Source organism: Rhincodon typus, chromosome 21, assembly GCF_021869965.1.
Source record: "Rhincodon typus isolate 14 chromosome 21, sRhiTyp1.1, whole genome shotgun sequence".
NCBI classification, from domain to species: domain Eukaryota; kingdom Metazoa; phylum Chordata; class Chondrichthyes; order Orectolobiformes; family Rhincodontidae; genus Rhincodon; species Rhincodon typus.
The window spans coordinates 25,023,027-25,034,538 of NC_063352.1; the positions used below are offsets into that span (position 1 = coordinate 25,023,027).

An 11,512-nucleotide genomic window follows, 5' to 3' on the forward strand; every position below is an offset into this window, starting at 1 on the left:
TTTGCTGTTTCATCAGTGAGCTTCCATTCCAAATAAGGACAGAAGTGGGGACATTTGCTGATGATTGCACTGTAGTCAGGACTATTTGTAGCTCCTCAGATACTGAAGCTGTTCTGTGTCAATTTGCAGTAAGATCTGCACAACATACAGGCTTGAATTGATAAGTGGCAAGTGACATTCACTCGCTCAAGTGCCAGGCAGCAGCATCTTCCCCATAACATTCAACAGGATTACCAATGCTGAAGCCACCAGCAACAATATTCTGGAGGTGATCATTGACCAGAAATTTACTTAGACCTGTCACATAAACACTGCTATAAAAGCTGGGAACTCGATGATGAGGAACTCATCTCTTAATTCCCCGAAGCCTGGTCACCATCTACAAAGCGCGAGATGGGAATGTGATGTAACAATTTTGACTTGCCTGGGTGCATGCAACTCTAAAAATTTAAAAAGCTGTGTGCCATCCAGGGTAAAGCAGCCCACTTAACTGGCACCAAACTCACCACCTTGAACATTCACTCCCTCCACCACTGATCCACAGTGACAGCATTATGGGCCATCTACAAGGTGTACTATAGCGACTCTTAAATCCCAACCGATTAGCCCAATTCATTTCATGACTAACAGACCTGTAGGCTCCTAGATTCTGTAAAATGTCAGTATAAATTATTAGGATTTGCAGGCTGATGCCCTCTATGTGCACCCAGTAACGAATTTTATTTCTATGCCTGCCTCACACGATCAGATATTTTCAAATGTGATCATCTTCAAACCCATTTCCTTTTCACCCTGTCCGTGAAGCTACAGAAACACCTTTCCTGAAAGTCTCTACCCAGCCACCTTGTAAACAATGTAGGTATCATGCTAGATGTTTCTCACAGATGAAATAACACTTATAGATTAATCTGGTAATCCGTATTGGAACAGCTGTGTTTTAAAGTGATATTTTTAATAAATTGCTGACCTTTGGTTATTTATGAATTACTATCATAGGATTTTGTGTTGGAGTCTGACCAAATCAGCTCTACTCCAGATGTTTCAGCTGTGACTGTTCCACAGTACCGCAGGGCAAAGTCACTGGACAGAAGAGCCACTGAGTCAACAGTGACGGTAAGGAGACCTACAAAATCAGATTGACGTAACAGGGAAGGGAGGGGAAACAGGTAAAATGCTAGAAACTACGAGGGAAGACTGCATACATAAAAATGTTATGCAGCTAGAGAATGAAGAGCATACTTGTGGGGGTGGAACGAAAAAGTCAGTTGTTGTGGCAATATTACAGCAAAGAATTCAATCTGGTCAAACAACTTCACAGCTGTCCATAAGTGAAACTGATGTCTTTCACATGACGTACAATGCTGTATCGTTCTGCTTTCAGTGTAAGTTTGCCAGGATGTGGAAGAGTTACTCTGGCTCATGTTTTCGTATATTCTTTGATTATACTGCGGTCTTTCATGTCTCATTATTAACTCTTTCTAGCCAGACCTACTGAATTTTAAGAAAGGTTGGATGACAAAACTCTCTGCAGATGGTCAGGTGAGAAATTTACATTGAAAATGTGGTAACAGATCTTTGGTCTCTGTGAAAGATCATGCTGATAATTTTTGAGTCCCACTGGGGTGGTCACAAAAGTTCAAGATTTCATAAACGTATGCAAGTCCTTAATTTACCTGTCTGATTGACTCAGATTAAAATACTGACCAGGGTTTTGTACTTAACAAGAACTATTGTTTATTAAAATAAGTAAATTTTAACCACAGGCAAAATATCTCTACCAGTTAAAATCTAATCCCTCTTTTAAAACGCCCTTACATATACATACTGACAGTCACAGGCAAACAAAATAAGTTATTGTTATGGTGGAGGGCAAAAATACCTGGGAAAACACAGTTTATTAGCATAGTCTATAATCTTCAATGAGGTGTTCATTTTTATTCCCAAGATCTTCTGTTCTCCAATCTCTTGCCTTCCAGATTCTCAGTTCTTTGCCGAAGACATGGGATTTACACATTAATTATTCAGTTTCACAGTACCAGTTAGAGGCAACAGTTTACAGCAAATGGTGGGAGAGAACAACTGACTGTCTCCATGCTTGAGTTACTTTGCTGCAGAGAGATGTAGAGTCAGATCCTGTTTCTTACAGTCTGGAAAACCTTCTGCTCCTGGGAACCAAGAAGAGATCTGTTGTCAGGCTGATGATATTTGGCATTTACATTGGTCAAAACTGTACAAACCAATCAGCTACCTGTTGCTGGCTCAGACTCACTTTGTAAACCCACCCCAGTGCCATGCCATCTTATTTTACCTTCCCCGCTGCTTGCAAAGCAGCATTGTGAACACAGCGAGCAGTCAGTTCAAATAACTTGTTTTCAAAAGTGCAGCAATCCCTTATCCTGTCCTTGGTTTTAAAACAGCCCTTTTTTTTTAGATTATGGTATAAAAAAACAATAAAATAAAATTGTTACAGTGCCATAAGTACCCATTGGCACATGCCTGTTGCAACTCTATCTGCATCACAGCTGCATTCAATTATGTGTAACTGTTCTTCAAAATGCTGCACTATGGTTTTGGAGCACTATCACAGTCATCCAGTACCTGGTATCATATTCTTACTTTTAACACAGAATTTTAGAAATACTCCGCAATGCACCTTTCTAGAAAACTTAAACAGCTAGCATTAGTCAAATTCAAAAATACTTAGGTGGGTGACAAAGATATTGTGAAAAAGGTAATGGTCCCAGGCCACATGATGTTCTTCCAGCTACGTGTCATTTCTTCATGATGGTTATGAACTGCTTTGAAAACTGAAGACTGAATAATCCAATCTTGTTTGTAAATAGAAGAAAAAATATTGGGTTCATATAATACTTAATCACTTCTCATAGAAATATTTCAAGTACTTCACTTGGAATGAATTATTTTGAAGTGTGTTGTTATTTAACCCATAGAGGGCTGGTGTTCTTGTATTTTTAAACTTGTACTTCTGTTTCCTTCCACCCACTGTGTCTCTGATTTGCTATCTATTCCTAACACTGATACAGTAATGGAAAATTGAAAGCCATCCAACATGTAGTAGTGAGGAAGTCAGAGGCAGGTGTCCAAGGTTTAACTTTTATACTGCCTAGAGTGCAATATGGAACAGGTTCCTACACAGGGACATTACAACATGACATGAAAGGAGAGAATGACTGAATGTCAGTCAAAGTCTCCAGGTAAGCTGTTCTAATAAGAGAATATTGGTGACATATTCTGTTTTCTTTTAGTGGAAGAAGCATTGGTTTGTCCTGACTGACCAAGTTCTAAAATATTACCGAGACTCTGCAGCAGAGGAGGTGAGTGTCAGACAGTAAGAAAAAGGAACATGAGTAGGCTATTTGGCTGCTCATGCCTTTCAATGGGATCCAACATTCCTCATGTCCACTTTCCTGTGTTTTCGCTTTAACTCTTGATTCCCTACTGATTAAGAATCTATGTATCTCAGCCTTAAATACATACAAGGACTCTGCCCCCGCAGCATTCTGTGGCAAGCAGCTCCAAAGATACTCAACCTTCTGAGAGAAGAAATTCTTTCTCAGCACACATGTAGTTTGCCGAGAAGCTGCTGACATTAACGGATGATTTTTTTTTTCAGCTTCAGCCCTAAATTTTTCTTGATTCCTCTTGAATGTAGTGACTCAACACAACCCTAAGTGGTATTCTTAATGTGTGATCACAGGCAGTGACTGCTCACATGGTATTCAGTTAAAGGAGAAATGACACTTGGGTTCAATTTATTTGCTACTGTTCTGTCATGATATAGCAAGATGTCAGCAGTGCGAATCTTGGCTAAATTGCTGTTCTCTAATCTATAGACACTGAGGAATCGGAAGCATTCATTTCGCTACAGTAGCTAATATTTGTCAGTGGATCAAATTAGTGACTTTTGGCCTTTTTTTTAACACCAATGAAGGCAAATCAATCCTATTGAATATGATTTTGTGTCCTTTTAGTGACAATGTTGCTATTACAGTGGAAGTAGAATTACTTTGACTCTAGTGGATATATTAAGCTTGCAGCATACAGGCTTGTGTGTTTACAACATTGGTTGTGTTGTGTTCTATTTCATGATCAGTATGTCAGTCTTCCTTTAAAATCATCATCTTATTGTAGCCTATGACATAAGGGTATAAAATTCTCAAATATCATCTTAACTGGAAACAAAAACAGATATTGCTGGAAAAACTCAGCACGTCTGGTAGCGTCTATAGAGAGAAGTCAGAGTTAACGTTTTGGGTCCAGTGAACGCACTTTAGAACCTTCTTAACTGGTATTGTTTGAAGCATGATATGCGCATTCCTTTGTTGTAACCCATTAACTTAATGTTAGTGCAGACATTTAGGTGTCTGAGAAATGTGATGTTTGTATATTGTTGTTAGCTAGAATAAATGTTTGTTGGATTCCTCAATACAATGCCCAGTTTCTTATGTTATGGGAGTTGATGTGAGCATTGCTGCTTGGGATAAAATACTCTCTGGGAAGAAAACTCATCATAGTAAACGGTAGTAGCCTTTGATGAAAGACTCCAACATTTTGGTGGCAGATATTTAGAAAATAATTGAAGATCAATTGAATGACAGCTTTGGATATCAGAGAATTTGAACAATCGATAGCATCAGTTTTTGATAGTATTGCTATGTAGATTTGTAGAAAGGTATTGACCAACAAGAAAACAGCCCCGTTTTACTTTTGATTTGGCGTTTTTTAAGATACAAGCAATTTTTAAGACTGTCTTATCTTTTTAAAAAAAAGGCTGAAGCTACAAAGACAATCAAAAACTAAAGGTTACAGACCTGTGCTGAAGCATATTGAGTGCTTTATTCTTTTACTATAAAAATACAAGCTGTGATCCAGTTTTACAAAATGGTAGTTAAATGGTCCAAAAATCACAGCTCTAAAGCTTCCTTTGAAGAAGCTACAGCTTAGAAACACTAAAGAAGTGTTTCTGCAAATTAAAAAGCCTTCCCTATGTGTCTAGACCTTAGTTAGTTCTGCCGTTGTCTTGATCCAAATGTGCCTGAAAATAGAAAAAACACACATGATGTCATTATTCCATTTTCAGCATTGATCACCTACAGGTCAAAATCTGCCACAGAACCTAGTGTGAATTATTTTTGCTCTGAATAGCAGTAGGGCAGATAAATTGGTCTACTTGGGATTATATATGTTTGTACATTTTGGGATGGTGTATGTAACACTGGGGCATGATTTTCAGCTGACCCCTCCCAATTAATTGTAAGAGCATTGTCACAATTCATGAGATTCAGAATGCACCCACAACGGTAGAACAGAACATTCGTGAATCAGTTAATGATCTTCAAGGATGAGAGTTTGAAGTGAGATGTAAGCCATGTACCAGGATGATTACACTGATAAAAACAAGGCACTGAGAGTGCTGGAGATCTGAAATAAAAACGCAAACTCAGAAACAGAAACTCGGCATATCTGGCAGCATCTGTAGAGAGGAAAACAGGATTAACATTTTGAGTCCAATTTGACACAGCGCCATTTCCACACCTGCTGTCAGACCTGCTGGGTTACTCCAGAACTTTATTTTTATATCACATTGATTATATCTGACATACTGAACAGATTACCCAAGCCACTCAAAAGCCAAGATATTTCTTTTGATCTACACACTGGTGTTCTCGACTACAGTACTGAAGATGATCTCAATGTTGCTCTGTTCTACTTTGGCCAGAGCAGTGTGAAGTTGCAAACACCAACTGTTGAAGATGAGCAAATACAAGATTTGCAGAAGATCATTATTCACTGATGGCCTGAGATTATTAAACAAGTACCTAAAAGAATTCTTTCATTTTGATCATTTAGATAGATATGGACTTGGTATATCACGAAAATCATTTTCAAGGGGAACTAAATCCAAGTACCAAGAACATTACACCAAGATGTCATTTCCATGTTATGCCAGTGGTTTGTGGGTATTGAATGCAGACGATGGCGAACGCAAGATGGCTGTGTACTGGCCAGGGATGAATCAGGATACTCAATGATTCATGAATGCATGTGAGGCATGCCAAACGGGTCAACTCCAGCAGAGGGGGTCTCTAAATGCACATGATGTGTTATCCACTCCTCAGCTGGAAGTAGCAACAGATGTATTTCCCATCATTTGATGATGGTACAACCGACATATCAGTTGAATGATGTAGTATGACTATTGCAAACAAAGTGAGCGCTATTTTCAGTTTATTTGGTATCCCAGAATTGATAGCATTTGACAACAGACCACAATAAACTGACACACCATTTAAAATCAGGTACCGATTGAGGAGTGACCCATATCACACCACCCCACTTTCCACACTCAGTCAGGATAGCAGAATGAATGGTACAAACAATCAAATCAATGATAATTTATTATTGAGCAATGAAGCAAGATTTTTGCATTGCATTGGTGCACTTTCATGCAATATCAATGGAGAAGGGATTACCATCCCCAGCACAATTTCGAATAACCTTCCCAGCAAACAACTTTCAAACCATTCCAAACACAATGAAAGGGATACACAACAAGGAAGCAGGTAGACATTACAGAACATGCACACTGGCCAGACTGCAAGCTAGAAATAGAAACACTTGCATTCTAGCAAGGTTTCTAAAATATGTAACTACCCCAAGTCAGTACTGACCATGGAGGAACCAACACCAGCTCAGTTCAATGCATGGTACACACTATTCATGCATACATACAGTGCGGAAGAATACTCTGACAATAATTGTGCAGTGATGTTGAGTGACAGTAACCATCAGCAAGACAGCCAAGTTGTCAAACAAGTGCACCAGAGAACAAGATGTACATTTCCAAATGAGTATACAATCAACAGATCAGGACAAGTTGTCAAACCTTCAAAGTATTACATTCAACTTTGAAATGTTATAGTTAAAACAGTTTATGAGACTATACATAATTATCAAATTGACAACATGCATATGCACAACCATGTATGTTTGTTTGGGATAAGATTTTAACTGTGGAGAAGGAAGATCTTGTGTTATATTTCACAGTTAGTATGTTAATATACCTTTAAGATGCTGTGTCGTAGCATATAATCTAAGTGTAAAGAGCTCAAGCCTGAACTTAACTGGGATCACTTAAAGAGTGACATGCTATTAGAAGTATACTTCTCTAAGAAATCTAGTATTTGTATATTTTATAGTTAGCAGTAATAAACATTTGTTGGATACTTTGGTATCCATGCCCAGTTTATTTATATTACGGAAGATTACATAGCATTGCAGCATCAAGTAAAATATCCTGTTGGATGTGAACACACACCTTGTTGTGATGCGAGTCTTGCAGGGAAATGCTTCTATCAAGTGTGACTGTACAGCATAGCCAAGGGATTCCAGTATCCAGCAGTGTACACACTGCAGTCAGTTTATTAATTGGATATTATTCTAGTACCATCTGTTTGAGTTTGCAAAATAATATCGTATGTTCAAAGTGTGATTGTGTTTACAAGATTCAGCTGTACTGAACTGTGCTATTTCACTGAAATTGGCAGCTGCGAAACTGCCTTTATTGTACATGAGCTTGTCCATTTTGTTTCTACAGACAGTGGATCTGGATGGTGAGATCGATTTAAGTAACTGCTATGATGTCACTGAATACGAAGTGCCAAGGAACTATGGATTTCAGATCCATGTAAGTGTAGACTTCACCTGAAATTGCAAGGTATATTTGTACAGTTGTATCCATGAGAGGGAAAAGTGTTTGTTTATTTTCAGATAATTCAAGCTTTTAGAAGATTAAGCCAGGAATATTAATTGACCAAAAGGCAGACTGTGGGGAAGGGATGTGGTGAGAGAGGTAGAGATGGAGTGAGTGAGTTCTGTGCAGTGGTGCCTCAGTAATTTCAAAACTCTCGATGGTTCTATTTTTTTTTTCAACACAGCTGTGTTCTGATAACACAAACTGAATGCTCAATGACTTAAAAATATTTAATTAGTGTTCATGGACTTCTTTTTGCAGTCTCTCTCTATAAATAGTTGTGCAGGGATTTGTCTGCCACTTCAGCTCATGGATCAAACCCCTGTAGGACTTGCATTGATTTTGTTGAATTGAGAATTACTTCCTAAAGCAGCTGTAAGGTTATTTTGTGGAATAATTTGAGAATACTTTGCGATAGTTCCCCGTCAATCTGAGTGATGCCAACAAAAATTACTTCATTTGACTCTATAGGGGTTGGTTTCATTGGAGAAATAATTTCAGCTATAAGAAATTCCACAATGGCCAAGCATTCTTCCATTTCTGGGGTATAAGAGCTGTACTGTGCATTTGGTCTGTGATGTAGCTTGCTTTCAAATGTGTGCTCTTTCAGTACAGGGGATGCCTTACCTTGCGTTTGGCTGGAGCTGTTCTTGAATTGGGAGTGTTCTGATTTAAATCTGGGTGTGGAATTTTAAAATACTTGTCTGTCCTTTGCTATAAGTATCATTACTCTACATTTCTGCTAAACAATCAGGTCAGTGTGTGAAAATGAGCTAAACATTTATAAAAACTGTATAAACTGAGTCCCAGTCATCTTAGTGAATCCTCATGCTTGTTCACTTTTTGATGTAAGCTTGTGGGTGTCAATATGCCGTATCTTTGAGTGTGAATTTCCAGAATTTTATTCACGGCTAAACTGGCAACAGATGCCCATGGATAATTAAGAAATTCAAAGTATGATTTAAACAAATCAAGCCTGTTCTTCCTGTTTGAGATTATCCAAATCCCTTAAGTAAATTTCAATCTATATATCTGTTTCAGGTTTTTTTAAAAAAAAAAAGTTAATTTGTAGGATGTGGACCTTGTTGGCAAGTCCAGCATTCATTGTCCGTTCTAATTGCCCTGGAGAACATGATGGTGAGGTGCCTTCTTGAAACTCTGAAACCCATGCAGAGCAGGTACAGCCACAGTGCTGTTAGGGTGGGAGTATAAATATCTGAGTCCCAACTGAACTTCTTCAATTCTCCTCCTGTTATCCTACATGAAACCCAAAATTAGGTCCCAGTCTGTTACTCATTCCCAGTTATCTGTTACGTAATCTTTCTGATGCTATTCCCTATACAGTTTCAGTACTGTATTTGTGTTTCTGTTGCACTGCATTTAGTGCATCTGCTTTCTTACGATATGTGATCTAGATGAAAGCAAAGGTGTACACGTTGTCTGCCATGACGTCAGGGATTCGCAGGAACTGGATCGAAGCAATAATGAAAAATGTGCATCCTGTCACTACACCAGATGTGACAAGGTAGGTACCTAGGGAGTTTTCAGTGACCGTCACATAATGCTTACAATACCTTAGAGTCATTGATAGCTATCTCTGTGCAGAAGTGGTGGCATAGTGCTAATGTCATTGGATTAGTAATTCAGAACCACCAGCTCATGTCCCGGGGTCATAGGTAATGTTCTGGACTGGTAATCCAGAACCTGGCTGATGTTCAGGGGTCAGGGGTTTGAATCTCAAACTGGCTGATGCTGAAATTTGCATTCAATAAAAGAGTCTGGAATTAGAAAACTAACCTAATGGCAAACATGTAACTACTACTGGTTGTTTTAGAAACCCATATTCACTAATGACCTCTAAGGAAGGAAATCTGCCATCCTTACCTGGCCTGGCCTACATATGATTCCAGACCCATAACAATGTGGCTGACTCTTAATTACCCTCTAAGCAATTTAGGGATGGGCAATGGATGCTGCCCTGGCCAATGATGCCCACATCCCATGAATAAATTTAAAAAAAAAATTAAACCATAGAATGAAATAGATTTTGATGTAGAAAATCACTGTAATCAAAGATGCAGTGATGTCCTAATGGAGTTAACCCTGACTGATTACACCCTCTCCCACATTCTACCCTCCAATAATATGAGGTCATTAAAAATGTTGCTGCATATGTCCTAATTTGCATTAAATCCCATTCAGCTATGCTTGCTCCCCTACATTGGCTCACAGTTAAGCAATGCCTCTATTTTAAAATTCTCATCCTGACATTCAAACTACTCCATGGTCTCATCCCTTCCCATCTCTTAACTGAGCCACCATTGGTGGCTGTGCCTTCAACTACCTAGGCCCTGAGCTCTGGAACTCCCAAATACCACTCCCCCCATCTTGATACTTTTAACAGTACCAAATAAATTCATGATATTGTTATTGTTGATGATTACCATCCATCTTCTGAACTTTGCCTTTTACCACATACCACCCCCACCCACAAAATGAAGTGCTTGCAGGCTGGGGCCACATTGCCATCATCGGAAATAGTAATATGAACCCAGTCTGTCTTTCCCCTTTTTTCACTATGAGAAGCTTCTCTTTGTCTTTCATTGAAAAACATTGGTCAAGACACAGTATATGTCACCAGAAAAGTTAAAAAGCAATGATCAAAATCAGCAAATATGTTACAGTAAAGGATAGGATGCATGATTTCTCTGTTTTGTGAAGCAAGACAGGTAGTGTCTGAGGGAAGACCATTTAGTAAACAGTGACTTGGAAGAGGTCTAAATGGTACAACCAGCAAAAGGCAGTAGAGCAAGTGCACTGAAAGAACGTGATGCATTAAAAGGGAATAATCAGGAAAGACAGGATCATTAGCAAATTTAGTCATTGATATAGAGAGGCACAGAGTTCTGAGCAGTCTGAGTTAAAACATACTTCGTCAGAGAATGAGCCGTTAGCAACATTAAAAAGAGATCTGAGAACAAACTGGGCAGCCACAAACACTGCTTTAGTAGGAGTTTCTTCAGAAGTTATGTGCCTGACTCTGTCAAATGTTTTGAGAATGTTCACAGAGAGAGTAAATGGCCCAAAGAGTTTCAGCAGATTTCCTGGGATCCGAAGACAGACAGGATCACTACTGGAGTAGGCCACACAACCATTTGTGAATTATAAACAGACTTGCTTGAGAAAGTCAGTGGGTCTGGCAGTATCTGTGGAGAGAGTAACAAAGTTAATATTTCAAGTCTGAGATGACACTTCTTCAGGGTTCCAAAGAAGATTCATGCAGGAATAGAAACATTAACGATGTTTCTCTCTCCACAGATGCTGCTAGACCTCCTGAATTTCTCCAGCATTTTCTGTTTATATTTCAGATTTCTAGCATTTGCAGTTATTTAGCTTATATCATTTGTAGATTAGATGAGACATCACTGTCAAGAGTATTTTGGCAAGTCAGCGGCAACTTATGAGATTTTACGACTACATATTGTGCTTCTCGGGTCATCTGGCAACATTGGGAGGTCAGTACTTGAAGAATGTGCTTATTTGTGTAGCATAGAACTGGTTTATATATATATGAATCAGAGATAGTAGGAACTGCAGATGCTGGAGAATCCGAGACAACAAGGTGCAGGGCTGGATGAACGCAGCAGGCCAAGCAGCATCATAGGAGCAGAGAGGCTGACGTTTCAGGCCTAGACCCTTCATCAGAAAAGGGGGAGGGGAAGGGGGTTTTGAAATAAA

General features: G+C 38.9%; 1 protein-coding gene across 8 annotated transcripts in view; it reads left to right on the forward strand.

The window, feature by feature from the left end:
• The window catches only part of si:ch73-103b11.2 (myosin phosphatase Rho-interacting protein), a 183,791-nt gene that overhangs the window by 140,692 nt on the left and 31,587 nt on the right, over nt 1-11,512 (forward strand). For all 8 annotated transcript variants that reach the window (XM_048609494.1, XM_048609490.1, XM_048609495.1 and 5 more), the window contains 5 exons: nt 997-1,113; nt 1,483-1,539; nt 3,267-3,335; nt 7,619-7,708; nt 9,190-9,299. In XM_048609494.1, the coding sequence (XP_048465451.1) occupies nt 997-1,113; nt 1,483-1,539; nt 3,267-3,335; nt 7,619-7,708; nt 9,190-9,299 (443 nt within the window). The remainder of the gene's footprint in view (nt 1-996; nt 1,114-1,482; nt 1,540-3,266; nt 3,336-7,618; nt 7,709-9,189; nt 9,300-11,512) is intronic.